At 46.5% G+C, this 20,791-nt stretch overlaps 1 protein-coding gene across 1 annotated transcript in view; it reads right to left on the reverse strand.

Annotated features, from left to right (window-relative positions):
• Nucleotides 1–19,826, reverse strand: part of LOC121004132 — a 45,296-nt gene extending 25,470 nt beyond the window's left edge. Inside the window, exons 1-3 of the mRNA XM_040436270.1 lie at nt 19,675–19,826; nt 3,487–3,699; nt 2,114–2,227 (exon numbers count right to left, since the gene is read on the reverse strand). Coding sequence (XP_040292204.1) covers nt 2,114–2,227; nt 3,487–3,690 — 318 coding nt within the window. The 5' untranslated portion in view covers nt 3,691–3,699; nt 19,675–19,826. The remainder of the gene's footprint in view (nt 1–2,113; nt 2,228–3,486; nt 3,700–19,674) is intronic.
• Nucleotides 19,827–20,791: the final 965 nt, after the last annotated feature.

Here is a 20,791-nt window from a genome sequence, read left to right on the forward strand (position 1 = left end):
GGGCTCAGTAGTCTGCCTGACTATGGCCCTGCGACCCTCCCAGGTTTCGCTACGTCCCCCAACTCCAGGCTATCTCCCAGCCTCGTGGTCCCTCAGCCTTGCCCAGCTGAGACCACCCAGACAGAGCCTCCAGGCCTCTGTCCACCAGACCAATGTCTCTTGTGGGGGATTGGGGCCTAATAGTCCGCCTGACTATAGCCCTGCGACCCTCCCAGGTGTCGCTATCTCCCAGCCTTGTGATCCCCTCAGCCTTACCCAGCTGAGACCACACAGACAGAGCCTCCAGGCCTCTGTCTGCAGGTAACACACTTACCCCTTTCTGACACCCTGGGAGGCGCTTTATGCCAGCCTGACTACATCCAGCTGTTCTCACCTGTGGTGGAATAGGGGTGTGGACCGCACTATCCACCCCTTCCTTGCCTCCAACCTGCGTGAGACCTGTCACTGAGATTATATAATTAATATATATATATATATATATATATATATATATATACACACACACACACACACACACACACAGTACAGACCAAAAGTTTGGACACACCTTCTCATTCAAAGAGTTTTCTTTATTTTCATGACTATGAAAATTGTAGATTCACACTGAAGGCATCAAAACTATGAATTAACACATGTGGAATTATAAACATAACAAACAAGTGTGAAACAACTGAAAATATGTCATATTCTAGGTTCTTCAAAGTAGCCACCTTTTGCTTTGATTACTGCTTTGCACACTTTTGGCATTCACTTGATGAGCTTCAAGAGGTAGTCCCCTGAAATGGTTTTCACTTCACAGGTGTGCCCTGTCAGGTTTAATAAGTGGGATTTCTTGCCTTATAAATGGGGTTGGGACCATCAGTTGCGTTGAGGAGAAGTCAGGTGGATACACAGCAGATAGTCCTACTGAATAGACGGTTAGAATTTGTATTATGGCAAGAAAAAAGCAGCTAAGTAAAGAAAAAAGAGTGGCCATCATTACTTTAAGAAATGAAGGTCAGTCAGTCAGCCGAAAAATTGGGAAAACTTTGAAAGTAAGGGCTATTTGACCATGAAGAAGAGTGATTGGGTGCTGCGCCAGATGACCTGGCCACCACAGTCACCGGACCTGAACCCAATCGAGATGGTTTGGGGTGAGCTGGACCGCAGAGTGAAGGTAAAAGGGCCAACAAGTGCTAGGCATCTCTGGGAACTCCTTCAAGACTGTTGGAAGACCCTTTCAGGGGACTACCTCTTGAAGCTCATCAAGAGAATGCCAAGAGTGTGCAAAGCAGTAATCAAAGCAAAAGGTGGCTACTTTGAAGAACCTAGAATATGACATATTTTCAGTTGTTTCACACTTGTTTGTTATGTATATAATCCCACATGTGTTAATTCATAGTTTTGATGCCTTCAGCGTGAATCTACAATTTTCATAGTCATGAAAATAAAGAAAACTCTTTGAATGAGAAGGTGTGTCCAAACTTTTGGTCTGTACATTATATATATATATATATATATATATATATATACCCACCCACCCACCCACAATTTCACCCAGGCAGTCCCCCTGATGTTAGCAGAAAATACATTTGTCCTGCGCGATTCAGCTAAGGGCAAAGGAGAGCATCAGAGCATGAACTGCGCCGATGCTCAAGTCAGGGGGTCTGCCTGGGTGAAAATGGGGATATGTCCCGAATCAGCTCTGAACCTGGACAACCCCTTTAAGTGCAATGCATTGTTCACTGAGGGCATATAATGGCATAGTAAAGATAAAATCAGTAGGTTATGAAATTTTCTGACCCAGAAGGTGGTCACTTAAAGGGACTGTAACATAAAGACAATCCTTGTCTAGGTTTACTAATATGGCCGTCATAGAGGAGGGTCCATTAGAGCAGGTCCTGCACCAGGAGACTAGTCTATACAGTAGTTATGAAGTCTTTCCAAGTCATCTAAAATTAAGAACAGAGGAACACAGAACTCTACCAAGTTATAACAGATAATCCGCAAAGTTCTGTGTAACCTGGAGGGTCAGTGTAAGGAAGTTGAGCTATAAAAAACAATGTTAGCAACCCTAATTAAGTAACTGCCCGAGAGATACAGGGGTAGAGGAACATAGTTTAGCGATACTTACCGGAAAGCCTACCCAGAAGTGGACCCCTGAATAGAAGATGCTCAAGCCCGGCTGTGTAATGCTGAAAATAATGGCCAACATGACAGACACCAAACCCAAGGAAAGATAGGCAACCTAGATAAAAGGGAGCACATATAATTATGTAAAGTATGCACTATAAAAATCAGTCTCCTGATGACCTGAGCTGGGTTCACTTTAGTCCCTATATACCATTCTGGAAAATAACTAACCCTTCAGCAAATAAGGCAACTACAATTCTACAGAGCTACAAGTTTAGTTCAGGCTCCTCACACATTGGGCCATCTAAGGCTACTTTCACATCAGCGTTTTTTTATTCAGGTTATAAGATCCGGCACAGAATGAATGGGGACAAAACAGTGTTTGTCCAGATTTGAGATCCTCTGTCGGAAACGCAAGTGAAAGTAGCCTAGACTGGTTATATATTCTGTGTTTTAAAGGGAACATGTCATCATAAAATGACCTACTGTTTAAATCATGTTTTTATGCTTAACATATTTTAAAGAATTTTGGCGTTTTTTTAATTTTCCATGTCAATGTCTATTTAAATTATTATTTTTTTATTCCTGCAGTTTTCGCACTGGCGACTAAGCCTAATAATGGGCGCCACTTCTTAGTCTGTACACTTTACTTTACACCAGGGGTAGGCAACCTCCAGCACAACGGCTGTTGTGAAACTACAACTCCCACTATCATAGAAATGAATGGAGCATGCTGGGAATTGTAGTTTCACAACAGCTGGAGTGCCGAAGGTTGATGATCCCTGCTCTACACTTTACTGTAGTTATCTGCTGATCATTACATGCAGTATTAGAATGACAGGTAATATATATTTAGATAACACTGCTCCAACATTTACAATAATTGATATCACAGCTTATCTTCTCCCTCCTGACCGCTGCACAGGTTAAAGAGCATGCTGAGAAAACTCTCTCGCAGAAGTCAATGAGTCAGCTGTCCATTGGTTGGGGGCCGCACAGAATGGTATCAAGGGCCGCATTTGGCCCCTGGGCCACAGCTTGTGCACCCCTGCTGTAGAGGTTAGCTGCCAAACCTGACCCAAGGAACTGACTAGATTTTCTTCTTGCCTCCACTTATAATCTTTTCAGGCACTGATGACCAGTTAGCCTAGTATGGCCTATTATCATCAAGCTTCTTTATTACTGGCCAATTTGTACATAATATTGATGGAAAGAAATAGTATAATGTACTTGTTAGACCAAGAACTCTGAAGGACCTCATAAGTTCTGCAGAACTTACAAGATGCTTCTACTTGATCTCTGCATTTACTAAAAGTTTCTGAATATTAAAGATAATTGGTCACCGATAGTAAAAGCTGGGGAAAAAAACCTTACCCCAAACCCTAAGTGGGCTGCAGAACCAGACATACGGGAGGGCTTGGTCTTTTGCCCACTTCTCTTCATGTCCCGGAAGAAACGGAAGGTATCCAACAAACAATCCAAGGCAGAACGCTGGTTAATAGTAACGTTTACCACAGTTCCCTCTGGAGTCTCACAGGAGACTTTGCCATTTTCAGTCTTTATGGAGCTGAGATCCATTGTGTCAAGCTTAAAAAGAGATGAAGATGAGAAAAGGAATGTATCAGAGGCTGGCAAGGATTTCGACATTAAAGGAGTTATCCCATAATTCATGTAAAAAATGAAAAATCAGACAACATACAGTACATGACATGGCAATCATACAGCATATATGTCCCATACACATCACACATTCAAAATATATATACGTTAATATAAATAAAACATAACACAAGAGAGTGGAGATAAACCAATGGCCAAGGCCTGTTTATTAACTCATAAATAACCATAACACATTTTAGAGCCTAATCCTGAACTCAGACTCAAACCATAATAATAACTTCAGAGTCCATCCTATACACAGGATGACCTATGTAAAACCATGATAGCAATCAAGAGAGAAACAAAAAAAATGTTGTTAGTTACTTCAAACCTGGAGGGATCAATGAATCCCACCACAGTATGAAATAAAATTAGGCGCCGACAGGGATAAGGACTAAAATGTATAAAAAGAATATATAAAAAGAATAGAGAAGTAGTGGAAGGCAGCTCTATATAAAAAGTATTTGGAGAGACCCAGAAGACTCAAATGGCAATATCAAAAGTGTAGAGGCAAGGGGTGAGCCATTTCTTCACCCCTTTTTTTCTTTCCTTTTCGTCCTTTCATGCAATGGGTGATAGTACGTGGTGAGAATTCTTTCCCATTGACATCACCCCTTGCCTCTACACTTTTGATATTGCTATGTAAAACCACCCAGACAGGCCAATGACCATATTATTCTAACAGGGGGGGGTGGGCGGGCACACGGATCCAGGCTCCCCGGGATGGTGCGGACAAAAGGCAAGTCAGCCCGCGGAGCCAGGACAATTATAGCCCCACTTCTAAACCACACCACCAATCAGGCACCTGTTGCCAGGGTCTGGGAATCTCTACCCGAAACCCTGCAACAAGACAGGCCCTCAACATCAGCCAATTACGGCCATCACTGGGCAGAATAACCACTCTGCCCAGTGACCACCGCAAAAACGGCGGGAAATTTTCCCTCCAAAACCCACTAAAAAAATAGTGTCACAATCACTGGGCAGAAATCAACCTTAACATGGGACAATGCTGATATGGCCATGTGGAACCCTCCTTAATGTCCAGGATCCGGGAAATCTCCAACAAAGCTAGAACCATCCCTGTACCTCACATGTTACCAGAGATCTCCCCATTTATGGCTCCAGGTGTTCTGCTAGATTCCCTTTAGGCTGGCAGATCAGTTGGTGTGTTCTATCTGCTGCAGCTCTTTCCCTGTCACGGCCACAGCTTCTAACAGAAGATATGGCTGATGACAACTGAAGTATTAAACTGAGCGCGTTCGACCAGCTCAGCGAGGTGGACAAGAAAGAAGGAAAATAACAAACAGCAGGTGGCGCTATACAGATAGATTTTATTGAATAGCTCCCTGGCTATGCAAATGTTTAATTATTTGCAATTACAAAAATATTTATTTCCAGGAACTGGTTTGAAAAATGTAGAACCCCTTTAATGTGAAAAACACCAATTACCAGGTAATAATCCCATATTTAATAATCTGAATCCGCATGCATAACCAAAAATATACAATCTATAGAGAAACCAACATGCTGGACAAAATTCCATGCAAAAATTTATTTTTAGGCCTCATGCACAAAACATTATCCATTTTGTGGTCTGCAAAGGCCCCTTTCACAGGAATGACACGGATTGTGTCAGGACACGTTCAGGATGGGTTCAATGAAACTCGCACCATTTTGCAAGCAAGCTCAGTTTTGTCTGCAATTGCGTTCAGTTTTTTCCACATGAGTGCAATCTGTTTTGATGCGTTTTTCACGCACTTAAAAAAAAACCTGAAGGTTTACAAACAACGTCTCCTAGAAACCATCAGTGAAAAAAACGCATTACATCTGGATGGAATGAATTTTTCACTGAAGCCCCATTCACTTCTATGGGGCCAGGGCTGCGTGAAAAATGCTGAATATAGAGCATGCTGCGTTTCTCATGCAAAAAAAAAAACTGTATCTAGATATGAATACAGACCCATTGAAATGAATAGGTCAAGATTCAGTGCAGGTGCTATGCATTCACTTCACACATCGCACCTGCGCGGAAAACTCGCTCTTGTGAAAGGGGCCTTAGGGACTGTATTATGTACTAATTATGATTTATTGTATTATAAACTGCAATATCAGGCTATTAATAGACATCCTATTACATCCTGCCACAGGCAACATGACAGACATGGGGGCCTTCAGAAAGCCTCTCAGCTGCCTTGACAACTACTTGGCAGCCCACATTTGGATTAACAGGGTGCTGATTGCGCCAGCGAGAGCAGGATGCCAGCTGAATAATTGTAGGTAGTGCAGCTGATGGCACGGTCTAAGCTCCTGCGTCTGCACCATCACAGCACGGTACTATTATGGCGCTGAATGTTAACCCAATTCTTACAGTGACCTAATAGTACGGTGCTGAACGGGAAAGGGTTATTTGATAGATTGATATATATATATATATCAATCATAGGAGTCAACTCAGAAGATGAAAAAGACAAAAATGGGACACCTAGTGGGCAAAAACTGTTACTCCCATACACTGCTGACAGAACCCTAATCCAGCAATCATCCTTTCCTTACGGTCAGCTACTAATGGAAAATATATGAATCTGTGTTCCTGAGGCTCAGGCAAGAAAGGGATGCAAATGAGCTCTTAACAAGCTCTGCCTCTAATGCCACCAGATGTAAGGCAGCGATCCTACAAGTCAGTGTTCAACCCTTAAATAGGCTTTGAGACATGACTTGGATAATAAAGAAGCCAGCACCTCATCTGCAGACAGCTGTTTCAGGGTGTCTCATTAGTGCAGAGCAGAGAGTACTTACTGGCTTAACTGCGTGAGAGGCCAAAATCCGGATTTGGGGGTTACTATCTCTCCTTGGGGAGGGAGCGCCTCAATTGGCGTGAGGAGGCTTATACGCCATATATGCTCCTCTGGAATTTTGGATGATAAAAGGTTGGATGGTTCTCCAATTGGATAGCGTGGGTGTTAGGAGATGGTTCCCAAACCAGATATATGCAATATATAAAGACTCCTGTACTCCACTTGAGTTTTAGTGCAAAGCTTTTTATTTTGTGCGGTTCCAGTCAAAACGTTTTCGGCTGTGAAGCCTTCTTCAGTGTAACTGGAGAGGCATACAAAGTGTCACAAATAAATATACAATAATTACAATAGATATGGGATCAATTGTGTAGTACATATATTGTCGCAAACAGGTGCGTAGATAACAGGTATTATATCGAATATATTATATATACACACAAGAAGAAGACGTGTCGACATGGCACGTGAGGAGAGCGTTTAGCCGTCATCTAGGGGATCCAGCAGGATCTTCATCGGAGTGGTTTGTGGTCAGCAGGTGGTTTGAGGTGGTAGTGATGGTGCTACACCGGTTTTAGTCAATAGGTGGCAGTAGGTCGAGTTAAAGAACACAAATGCAGAGTGGGACAGAGAGTATGCTAAACACTGTTATATGGACCGTAATAAGGATCAAGATTAGCATGGTATATGTTGACAGAGCTTATTAAACGTACAATATAGAACACAATATAGAACACAGGTTAACCCATCAAAAGGGTACCAGACAGTCTAGTTTGCTGCAAAGTCCGCTCAGGTAAAGATTTCACAGTATAATAAGGCAGGATAGGTATGAGTTTCAGAACACATTCAACATAGGCAATTAACTCAATATGGATTCCATATGGGGGTGTAGTTTAGCAATCGCTATTTACCATTGTCAGTTGTCAAATCTTACCCGGATTTTGGCCGCATCAAGTCCAAGAGAAGCTTTAGGTAGGACAATCCCTCGGTGGTCGGCAGGGATGCTGCTGTATGTATGGGCTCTATGTCCCTTTCTGGCGTGCTGTCCGGGAGGCTAAGGCCTGTAATCCGGATTGCCATATCGCCGGTGGTGTCTCCGTTCCCCTTTTTGTGGGATCCGGCCGCGCAGAGTGATTAGAGGGGCGGGTCTGGGCTGACGCACTTCCGGGTGAAACAAAGATGGCGCCCAGAGCTTACTAAATGCCAATGCGCATGCGCGCGCTGCGTCCGTGCGGCTGTTGAAGCGGTCTGCTGTAGCCGGCCGCTGTGTGCAAAAGCGCATGCGCCGGGATACGATGCTGCTGTCTGTTAAAAGCTGGGATAGCGGGGAAGCGCTAGGACTGTGTATTGTGGGGGTAAAGCTTGTATATGGTCATATTTACCTGTGAAGGTCCATAAGGGGGGTATCTATCATAGTTACCTCTAGTTGATCAACCAATGGAAACGTTTACCTGTGGATGTCATATTTACCTATGGATGTCCATCTGAGGAATATCTGTTATAATTACCTCTAGTAGATAACCAGTGGAAAAAGGATATGATTTATTCCGTTTTCAACTATGCCTTTAGATGAAGGTCAATATCTGCTCTAGAATAAGAATAGAGGTATTGTTAGAGCTATTTATTATAAGCGAGGGTCAATATCTGCAAAGTGTTTCTATATTCCCTGTGGTTCATGGGGTGATTTATACAATTTGTTAGCACTTAAAGTACATGCTGTGTGTTGCACATAGTGGAGGCTTATTGTTTTTCACTTGATTGCCCGTTGGCTCTATTCACGCCGCCACTATGGGTTCAAGTAGTTATACTGTAGGTATTATATAAAGCTTCCTATGTCATAGTCCCGGTTTAAACCCTTGGGTTCGAGTGTTTGCAGGCGGTGTATCCACATGGCTTCCCTATTCATGAGGAGGCGTGATAAGTCTCCGCCCCTTCTGGGGACTGTGACTTGTTCCACTACCTGGAACCGTAGTTGGGCGATGGTGTGGCGTTTGGCTGCGAAGTGTGCGGGAATGGGCAGGTGGTTATTTTCACATCTGATGTTGGACTTGTGCTGGCATATTCTGTCCCTAATGGTCTGTGTTGTTTCACCCACGTATGTCAGGCCACAAGGGCATTTGATGGTGTAAACTACATTGGTTGAGTCACATGTAAAGAAACCCCGTATAGGGATCCCTTGTCCCGTGAGAGGGTGGAAGATTTTGTCCCCCTTTGTGACGTGTGAGCATTGCATGCAGTGTAGGCAGGGGAAAGTGCCCTTGCGTTGTGTTTGTAATAGTAGTTGTCTTGGGACCCTGATGTTGGAGCCCACATCTGCCCTCACAAGCATGTCCTTTAGATTTTTGGGGCGTCTATTGCATGGTAGGAACGGGATTGAAAATGCCTCAATGTGTGGGTACGCCTGGTGTAGGAGGTGCCAGTGTTTTCGTAAGATGTGTTGAATCTTGTGGGCAAAGGGGTGAAATGTGTGCACGAAGGGTACCCTTTGGGCCTGGTTCTCCCTGACTTTTTGGTTAGGTTGTACTCACTCCTTTATTACAGTGTTGGGATAGCCCCTGTTTAGGAAACGTGTGGACATTTCGTCCAATCTCTTTTCCTTGGTTGCCGTGTTGTCAACTATTCGGGAAATTCTTTGAAACTGCGATCGTGGGAGAAAGGGAATTTTGGGTAGAAAGGGATGCAAATGAGCTCTGGTGGCATTAGAGTCAATAAATATGTGTGCTGTTCGTGGAGATGTGTGAAAGAGGCCTTCATATGATTAAAATTAGCACTATAGAGGGCAGAAAAACACTTAGGACTCATGCACCACATCACAGATGTGGACCCATTCACTTGAATGGGTCCGCAATCCTGAAGGTCCAGTGTGAGACAGAAGCACGGAAGCACTACAGAGTGCTTCATGGGCTTTCTCTCCGTGCCTCCGCACCGCAAAGAAATAGAACATGTTCTATTTTTTTGCAATGCGGATGGATCATAGACCCATTCAAATTGAATGGATCTGGATCAGTCTGTGGAATCCGCAAATTGCAGTCCCCAATGCATTGAACGGCCGAGCAACAGAGACTTTAGGGCTCATGTACACGGCCGTTGTTATCCGATGCCCGTATTGCGGTCTACAAACAGCGGGTCTGCAATATACGGGCACCAGCCATGTGCACACCATATCATGGATGTGGACCCATTCACTATGGAGTGCATGCACTACGTTTTTGCAGTGCAGACCGCATCTGCAAATGGTGGCCACATGGTCGATGCCTGTGGAAATCTCCTGAGCCCTAATGCAAAATACATTGGTCATTTACTCAAGGCCTCTCCCCTAAACCTCTAGTTTTCCCCAACCCCAGCCTTCCAAATAAACACACACACAACCACTGTTCGGATTAAAATCCGCCACAGCAGCAGTTTTTATTAATAAAAATAAATACATAACATAAATAAAATAACATTAACCCTGACGAGGGAGATCGTAGAAGCCCCAAAATTTTATATCCATAAAAACCCAACATGGCAATTCTTGCTTCCAGCCATAAAACACCAGCACGGAGACACCAACTGATGGACGCCTCTCCGAACCAACCAAGTGCCTCAACTATGAGAGTCCAGCCCAACCATTGAGGCCCTCCCATTTTCCAATACCGTCCTCTACCACCACTAGGATCTCCCACCGCCAACAACGCGCAGCTTGACCCCTACCTCCCTCAAGCCTGCGCGTTCCTCCACAACCGTAACGCCCTTTCAATACCTCCTTGCAAATCCAAGGACCACATATCAGTACCCACCGCGTTCAAGTGGACACCATCCGCCCTCCAAAACCCTCCACTCTCCGACTCCAAATCAGGATGCCTGACCGCCACTGCCCCATTCCGAGCCATAAATCTCCCGATCGCCCTGTTCACCTTAACCGCTTTACGTCTGCCCATAGGATATAAACGTCCTATGGGTGGACGTCTATTTCTGAAAGCACGTTCTAAAACGTCCTTTCAGAAATAGCAGCTGCACGCTAATCGTGCAGCTGCTGATCGGGTTGCCCGCTGTCAGTGACAGCAGGGCAACCCTAAGACAAGGCAGGGACAGTGCCCAGGTGTCCCTGCCTTCCGGATCGCTGCAGACACAGCGCTCACCGAGCGCTGTGTTTGCAGAGCAGGAAGCGCTGTGCGCTTCCTGTTCCGGCCCGGCGGTCAAGTGACCGCCGGGACCGGAGAGTGCAGGGGCTGTGTGAGGTCTCTTAGAGACCTCGATCAGCCCTGCTCTGAGGCTGTACAGCGCTGGATTGCTGCTGTACAGCCTCTCTAGGGGTGCATTTGTCCTGTAACTGGGGCTACTATGTCAGCCCCAGTTACAGGAGAAATCAACATTGAAAAAAAAAATGAAAAAGTGAAGCAAATGTCCCCCAGAGGTCTTGTATGACCTCATGGGGGACGAAAAGTGTAAAATAAAAAAAATAAAAATAAAAAGTTGAAAATAAAAGAATAAAAAAAAAAGTTTCACATGTAAAAAAAGTAAGGAATGAAAAAAAAAGTTAAAAATAGAAAAAATAAAATAGACATATTTGGTATTGCCGCGTCCGTAAAAACCAGCTCTATAAAAATATCACATGACCTAACCCCTCGGGTGAACACCGTAAAAAAAAAAAAAAAAAACTGTCAAAACAAGCAATTTTTGTCACCTTGCATCACAAAAGGTGCAACACCAAGTGATCAAAAACGCGTATGTCCCACAAAATAGTACCAATAAAACCGTCACCTCATCCCGCAAAAAATTAGCCCCTACATAAGAAAATCTCTCAAAAAATAAAAAAACTATAGCTCTCAGAACATGGACACATTAAAACATATTTTTTTTGTTTCAAAAATGCTATTATTGTGTAAAACTTTAATAAATGAGAAAAAGTATACATATTAGGTATCGCCACGTCCGTAACAATCTGCTCTATAAAAATGTCACTTGACTGAACCCCTCAGGTGAACGCTGTAAAAATAAATACATAGAAACTGTGCTAAAACAACCAATTTTTTGGTCACCTTGCCCCATAAAGTGTTAAAGTGAATGATCAAAAAATCATATGTACCCAAAAATAGTACTAATAAAACTGGCACCTTATCCCCTAGTTTCCAAAATGGGGTCACTTCTTGGGAGTTTCTACTGTAAGGGTGCATCAGGGGGCTTCAAATGGGACATGGCATCTAAAAACCATGTGGAGTTCCTTTTCTTCTGCGCCCTGCAGTGTGCCCATACAGCAGTTTATGACCACATGTGGAGTGTTTCTGTAAACCGCAGAATCTGGGTAATAAATATTGAGTTTTGTTTGGCTGTTAACCATCAATGTGTTAAAGAAAAAAATTGATTAAAATGGAAAATCTGCCAAAAAAGTGAAATTTAAAAATTTGATCTCCATTTTCCTTTAATTCTTGTGGAACGCCTAAAGGGTTAACAAAGTTTGTAAAATCGGTTTTGAATACCTTGAGGGGTGTAGTTTCTACAATGGGGTCATTTATGGGGGTATCCACTATGTAAGCCCCACAAAGTGACTTCAGACCTGAACTGGTCCTTAAAAAGTGGGTTTTGGCAATATTCTTAAAAATTTGAAGAATTGCTTCTAAACTTCTAAGCCTTCTAACGTCCTAAAAAAATAAAATGACATTTCCAAAATGATGCCAACATAAAGTAGACATATGGGGAATGTTAAATAATAAATATTTTATGAGGTATCACTTTCTGTTTTAAAAGCAGAGAAATTGAAATTTAGAAAATTGCGAATTTTTCAAATTTTTGGGTAAATTTGGGATTTTTTCATAAATAAAGGTGAAATATTTTGACTCAAATTTATGACTATCATGAAGTACAATGTGTCACGAGAAAACAATCTCTGAATGACTTGGATAAATAAAGGCGTTCCAAAGTTATTACCACATAAAGTGAGATATGTCAGTTTTGCAAAATTTGGCCTGGTCAGGAAGGGGGCAAATGGCCCAGATGGCAAGTGGTTAATCTGCGCCTTATTAAGGCGATCCACCGAACGTGCCTCCCACTATGTTTTCCGAGGCACTATATCGGACCAGCCCGTTATCAAGCCCGGAAACAGGGACCACAGATGCAACAAATCAAATTTTATGTCGTTAATCAATTCCCTGCAAGGCCTAACACCCAAGTCATTACCCCCAACATGCAACACCAAGATGTCTGGAGAACGATCCAGGCGTTCAAAATGGTGCACTTCCCTCAGCACACTACTCCATAACATACCTCTGCACCCGAGCCACCGTATTACAGCGACATCCTTACCGAAACCTAACTGCCGCACGTCCGCACGCAGCGTCCCCCAAAAGACAAAGGAGTGCCCGAGAATCCACACCAAAACCGCAGCACCTGCAACACAAAAAATAAAACATTTAAATCACCAAATTAATAATAACGCCACCAGTCAATGCCCACCCAACCGAACATAGGACTTCAAACGTGAAGATTCCCACCTCCCAATTCTCTTAATCACCTCCACGCTCATGCCCAACCTGGCCGCCTCCATTGCCGCACCAATCCAGAAGGAATGATCTGTAAAATCCCTAGAGTCCATTCCCAATGCTCTTGAGCATTTCCTAAAAACTGCCACAAACTGGAAACTCAACAGGAACGACCCGTCCTCGTGCCTCAAAAGGGGTCCACCCCCCCAAAACTCACGTACGACCTGTATTCTCTCAAACAGCGGACCGGACATAAACACCCGCGAACCTCAAACAACGTCACACTACAACCTCTACCCTCCCTATCCGTCTTAGACACACGAAGATGGACCACCTCCCTGTCACCATACAAGTCCACATCTTTCCAAAACAAACCACCCTTACTACGAACACTACTACACACCAATTCCCCTAACCTAAACGCACCGAAAAAATCCAGAGAAAACGCCAACCTAAACAGTCTCACTTCACTCTGATCTGCAAACCGAGCCCATCTGAACCCCTATCTGCAACAACAAAGCAAACAAAACTGGCCTCCTACTACCTTCCACGCGCCTTCCCCTTCTACAACCCTTTAATACCTGCCGAACCAAAAAGGTTTTAGTAACATCCGGGAGGCACCCCAATGAAAGCCAAACCTGCCATAAAACGATTCACCTGCGCTACTGACCACCCTTTTTCTGCCGTATTCCCCAAGAATATTAGCAAAGGAATCTCACCCTCATCCACACCCACTCCCAAATCCTCTCACCATTGTTCCCAACTACGCCACGCCTTCCCGTAGGCCAACCATGTACCAGAGCTCAACAACTCCCTCAACAGCCCCTCTACCGTACCTCCAAGAGCTCCCAAAGAGATTCCGGACACACCAACCTTTCCGCCTCCGCTTCTGGGGCCAGCTGCCAAAAACGCTCCCACTGCAAACGAGAAAGAGAGTCAGCCACCCCATTATCAACCCCAGGCATATGAACAGCCACAATCCAAGCGTTAAGTGATAAACAACATAGAATTAAATGTTGCAACAACCTAACCACTGAAGGAAAAGAAGCAGTCAAACCATTGATCGCCTGCACCACCCCCAGGTTATCGCAATGAAAACAAACTTTCTAATTTTTAAACTTGTCCCCCCAGAGCACCACAGCAAGCACTATCGGAAACAGCTCGAGCAGCGCAACATTCCTCACCCAGCCCCTCAACACCCAGGACTTAGGCCACCTTCCCGCAGACCACTGCCCACTGCAGTACACTCCAAAACCCCTGCCCCCAGCAGCGTCAGAATATAAACATCAAAGCTATCCACCGCATCACCCATAACCAACGCCCTGTTAAAATGCCTCAAAAACCCATCCCAAACCGCTAAATCACCCTTCAACTCACGACCCAGATGAATAAAATGATGCGGAGAAACCACCCCCTTCATGGCCGACGCCGACTTCCTACAAAAAATTCAACCCATCGGAATAATCCGACAAGCAAAATTCAGCTTCCCTAACAGGGATTGTAACTCCCTCAAACGAAGTATGGGAACCCTTAATGCCCTCTCCACTACCAACCTCCAATCCCGCACCTTGTCCTCCGGCAACCGACACTCCATTTTAACCATGTCAATAAATATTCCCAGAAAAACTCAACTCCGTCGTGGGCCCCACAGTCTTACCGTCTGCCAACGGCACCCCGAACGACTTGAAAACTGACTGCAATGTTGACAACAACGCACAAACCCTCGAATCCGCTGGACCCAAACATAAAAAATCATGGAGATAATGGATAAGCGAAGAACATCCCGACACATCCTCCACCACCCATTCCAGGAAGGAACTAAACGTTTTGAAGTATGCACAGGACACCGAGCACCCCATCGGTAAACACCTATCAACAAAATACCCACCGTCCCAGAAACAACCCAACAGATGCAAACTGTCTGGGTGAACGGGCAAAAGACGAAACGCCGCCTTATTGTCAGTTTTCGCCAATTAGGTCCCCGGGCACAATTTTTATACCCAATCCATAGCAGCATCAAAGGAGGTATAGACCACCGAACAAAGCTCAGGATTAATACCCTCATTGACCGACGCCCCTTTTGGAAACTATAAATGATGAATAAACCGAAACTTGTTCGGCTCCTTCTTGGGCACCACACCCACTGGGGAAACCCTCAAAATAACTAACTGTAACTCCATGAAAGGCCCATCCATCCTACCCAACGCAACCTCCTTGGCCAATTTGACCAACACCACCTCCGGGTGTTCCAACGCCGAACACAGATTTTTTGTAACCGCAATTCCCGACTCCCCCGGGCGAGACGGAATACCAAAATACTCTGAAACCCCTTTTTAAAAATTCTGCCGCACCTGGATCCGGGTATCTATCTAGATACCACGCCATCCCATCCACCCGCATCGGCATCCGACCCGTCTGCAGCAGATGGCTTCTCCTCTGTGTGGTCCTGGTATCTTCTCTCTGCTTCAGACAATTGCTGGTTTGACGCATCGGCCCATAACACTAGGTTTTAGAGGAGGATAATAAGAAAAAATATTTTCCATTGCACCTCAGGTTAGACCAGCAATCAGACTCCCAGTGTTAATCAGACCTCAGATCAGCCCGCCATGTCAGCCATCAGCCCCCAATGTCAGCCATCATGCCCCCAATGTCAGCCATCATGCCCCCATCCATCGAGCCTCCCCCTATGTCAGCCATCAGCGCATATAAAGTAAAATAACTTACCTCTCCTGCTCCTGGACGCCGCCGTTCCTCACCACCAGCGCTCTCATTCTTTTTCCTGGTTGTCAGCTGTGAAGGCTGCGCACAGTGAGGTCACATGGTGCACAGCCCTTTACAGCAGACAGCAGAGCGGAGGACCAGGAAGCGGTAGGTACAGATCCTTCACTGCTTCCCGGTCCTCCGGTACTAATGAAGCGCTTCCAAAATGGAAGCGCTTCACAGGGGCGTACCTAGAGCATTTGGCACCCGGGGCGAACCCTTTGTTTGGCACCCCCCCCAAGAAAGTTAAGAAAACATGCATTAATTACACACACACACCCCCCTTAATTACACCTCCTCCCTTAATTACACCCCCTCCCTTAATTACACCCCCCCCCCCTTAATTACACCCCCTCTCTTCTCCCCTTAATTACACGTCACCTCCTCCCTTAATTACACCCCCTCCCTTAATTACACCCCCTCCCTCCACACCTTAATTACAAACCCCTCCCTTAATTACACACACATCCCTTAATTACCCCCCCCCCCCTTAATTACAAACCCCCACTTAATTACACACTCCCCCCCTTAATTACACCCCCTCCCTCCACACCTTAATTACAAACCCCTCCCTTAATTACACACACACACACCCCTTAATTACACAATTATTTACTCACATTTTGATGATGCCTCAGGCTCCGTCCGACCGCTGGTAATGGATCCTTCCGCTTCTTTAAAAGATCCGTGAAGGCGGCGCGGCGGCAGCGTCGTGACGGCATGTTGTGCGCCGCCGCAATAATCCTTCCACAGAAGCCGGCGCCTGGCGGAGTCACGTCGCGGTGCAGCAGTGGATGGAGGAGTGACTCTGTCATGGCACCCCCCTTGTGAGTGGCACCCCCCCCCCCCCCTTTGTACGCCACTGGCGTTTCATTAGTATTCGCCCCATAAGGCCCAGGGGTGAAAAATACAGGGTATTTAAAAAAAATCTAAAAAATCTAAGTTTCATTCACAGTCCGCCTGCGTTTGAACTGACACCGAACGGCCAACCCTGACACCCGCACCTCCACTCGCCCCACTGACTCCCGGCCCCACCCCCCAGGCTTGCAGGGGCGCCGCACCCGACACCCCTACCCCACCCCCGCTAATCCACACAATAACCTCCCCAACCCTCCAAGCACCTCATTCTGACCCGCGCTAAAACCACCTAGCCCAGCACCATGAGCTAACGCAAGGAACGCCCCCAATGCTGCCTCACCTGGCTGCCGGGGTGCTGTGAACCCCGCAGCTGACACTCTTGAATCCTGACGCTCCACACCAGATGTCACCAGCACGACCACTCCAGACGCCATCGACCCGCTTGCACACCGCATCCCAGCATCCTCCGCGCTGAACCGGATTTGTCTTCTTATTCCCTGTGGGCAGGACCAGCCAAGGGCTGTCCATCAAGCTGATGAGGCCTCTGCACACCCCTCTCCTCTCTGTGCACAGCCTTGTGTCTCCCGCGCTGAGCAGGCCTCCCCCCCCCCCCCACCGAGAGTAGGGAGCCTGCAGTACCAGGTTCTGCCACCACGCTGCCGAGGACGGGGTACTGGTCCCCCCGCCCTGCACTGGATCTCGCCGACATGCCGGATTCCTCCCACGCCGGGAGGACCTGGAAGGAGCTGAAACGCCGGCCTCCTGGTGCGGAGGGTCCCCTGAGGGCTCCTAACTCAGCGCCGAACCCTGGGGGTGTCCTCCGGGCTCAGGCGAGCCGGCAGCCGTACCCGCTGCGGCCGTCTAGCGCTCTGCAGAGGGCTCGCTGTACCCACCGCCTCCCCCTGCAACAGGCTGGCTACCTGTTCCTGCAGCCAGTTCAGGCCCTTGGCCTCCGCTGCCGTTCTCAATTGCTGCAACACTTCCTCCACAGAGTGGGCCATCACGCCGGTAAGGGTTCTCAGTTCCCCTCTCTCTAACCAAAATGGCTCCCACTCCTACACAGCCCCTACCTTTTTAACCCTAAAACCCACCCCCCTTTCCTAACCCCTCCCCTCCTAACAGCTATCAAAGGGGTTGTCCGAGTTATTTTTTTTATTCTTTTTTATGTTTCTAACTAGATTTCACTGAGGGTCACATGACCTGTGATGCTTCTCTCCCTGCTCTGATAATGTTCATGCACAGTCTACTCTAAGAGATCTGTACACCAGATATCACTGTGCTGGCCACGCCCCCCTGCACTGCCAGCTGCTGCTTATTGCTCTCTCACAGGATTCTTCAGCTGCACAGATTCAGGGCTGAAGTGTTTACTGTGTAGCTGCAGGCAGTGAGGAGACAAATGCTGGGCACAGGAGCTGAAAGAGAAGTTCTGCAGAGCATTGCAGGTAGGGGGAAGATCCTGTGTGTATTAGCAGTCAGTCATTGTACAGCTAGGACTTGTCGTTCTATACATACATGCTGCTGAGTCCCCCAGCAGGCAGACACGTCACTCAGGGCAGCATTTGTACTCACTCCCTTAGCATTGTCATTATACAGCTGGGACTTGTAGTCCTACACATACAATATGCTGCAGAGTCTCCCAGCAGGCAGACATGTCACTCAGGGCAGCATTTGTACTCACTCCCTTAGCAGTGTCATTATACAGCTGGAACTTGTAGTCCTACACATACAACATGCTGCAGAGTCTCCCAGCAGGCAGACATGTCACTCAGGGCAGTACTTGTATTCACTCCCTTAGCAGTGCAGGGGAGGGACACAGAGTTTTTATTGCAAGTAAACAAAGGGCCAGAAGAGAACCAGGGAAATGGATATTTTTTTTTGCCTAAAACCTGCTTAGCTTAGTTATATATCGCTGACCATCAGATTTATAGTGCCAAATCTTTTTTTTCCATAACTCTGACAACCCATTTAACTCCCTCCAGCCCGGCCCTTCCTACCAAAGCCTATCATGTCGGCCTCCCCCTAACTCCCATCCTAGCCCAGCCTCACTTAACATGCCCTGGAGCCACTACGGCCTCTGCACCCCCTGTAGCTACACCCCTGATAATATCCTTCATCTATGTGAATGGAGCTTGGACACAGAGAGTGGCTTTCAGGGCCAGTGACTAGGGAGAGACCTGCTTGGTTATATGAGCTATGTACTTTAAAGGGTTTCTATCACTTGGTATGACATAATTAGCTGTCAGACACTAGCGATCTGCTAGTGTCTGCTCTGGCCAACCATCCTACTATAATCACTTGTGGGGCAGCGGTTTTGCTAAAAAACTAACTTTTATAAATATGCTAATGAGCCTCTAGGTGCTATGTGGGCGTCATTAGCACCTAGAGGCTCCGTCTACCTTCATACACAGCCGCCGCCCAGCGCGTCCCTCCAGCCCGCCCATGTCCTCCTCCGTGTGACGCAGCGGCCGAATTCTCGCGCATGCGCCGTGCGCGGCTGTATTCGGCGCATTTGAGATGTGAGCTCGGAGCGGTCAGACATTCAATGCGCATGCGCCGAATACATCGGCGCATGCGCATTGAATGTCTGACCGCTCCGAGCTCAGACATCTCAAATGCGCCGAATACAGCCGCGCACGGCGCATGCGCGAGAATTCGGCCGCTGCGTCACACGGAGGAGGACATGGGCGGGCTGGAGGGACGCGCTGGGCGGCGGCTGTGTATGAAGGTAGACGGAGCCTCTAGGTGCTAATGACGCCCACATAGCACCTAGAGGCTCATTAGCATATTTATAAAAGTTAGTTTTTTAGCAAAACCGCTGCCCCACAAGTGATTATAGTAGGATGGTTGGCCAGAGCAGACACTAGCAGATCGCTAGTGTCTGACAGCTAATTATGTCATACCAAGTGATAGAAACCCTTTAAACTTCAGGATACGCACTGTATATAACATTCTAAATACTGGGACATTAGTAAGAGTTTCCTCTGATCTTTATATATAATCACATCATTATTCCCAGCGGCTGTCCACGTACTTACCTCCTCTCTCAGCTCACACGCAGCCAGAAATTCTAAGCCTCAGGAAGACAGAGCAGCTCTGCCAGAAAAGCACAATGTAAACTCCACAGACGAGAGGGAGGTGTTTACTCTGCAGAGGGTCAGGAGAGCACGTCTGCCCTGCCTACAGTGGGTAGCCACATTTACTTGTGGGCTAAACAACCTCATGATGTCATGCCCACGTCACCAGACTTACTTTCTGCGAGAGGAGCAACATCCACAGCAACGCTCTGCAGGGACTGGGAACTCTGGGTGCACTGAGATGCAATGCTCTGCAGAGACTGGGAACTTTGGGTACACTGGGGTGTAATGCTCTGCAGGGACTAGGAGCTCTAGGTGCACTTGCAACACTGCAGGTACTGGGAACTCTGGGTGCACTGGGATACAATGCTCTGCAGAGACTGGGAACTTTGGGTACACTTGGATGCATTGCTCTGCAGAGACTGGGAATCCTGGGTGCACTAAGATACAGTGCTCTGCAGGGCCTGGAAACTTTGGGTACACTGGGATGCAATTGTAACGCCCCAGAGGTGGATTACCACTTTTCCGCTACTATCTCCTATGGTTAACCTAATGTCATTCTATGTATTAATTTCCAGGTCCTGCAAAATGTGTATTCATATTTCTTATTTATGTAACTGTTAGGCCTCCTGCACACGACCGTTGTGTGCACCCGTGGCCGTTGTGCCGTTTTCCGCTTTTTTTCGCGGACCCATTGACTTTCAATGGGTCCGTGGAAAAATCGGAAAATGCACCGTTTTGCAGCCGCATCCGTGAGCCGTGTTTCCTGGCCGTGAAAAAAATATGACCTGTCCTATTTTTTTCACGGCCAACGGTTCACGGACCCATTCAAGTCAATGGGTCCGTGAAAGAACACGGATGCACACAAGATTGGCATCCGTGGCCGTAGGTTAGTTTTTATACAGACGGATCCGAAGAGCCGTCTGTATAAAAGCTTTTTCAAAGCTGAGTTTTCACTTCGTGAAAACTCAGAACCGACAGTATATTCTAACACAGAAGCGTTCCCATGGTGATGGGGACGCTTCTAGTTAGAATACACTACAAACTTTGTACAAGACTGCCCCCTGCTGCCTGGCAG

The sequence above is a fragment of the Bufo bufo genome, chromosome 6, assembly GCF_905171765.1.
Source record: "Bufo bufo chromosome 6, aBufBuf1.1, whole genome shotgun sequence".
In the NCBI taxonomy this organism is placed as follows: Eukaryota; Metazoa; Chordata; class Amphibia; order Anura; family Bufonidae; genus Bufo; species Bufo bufo.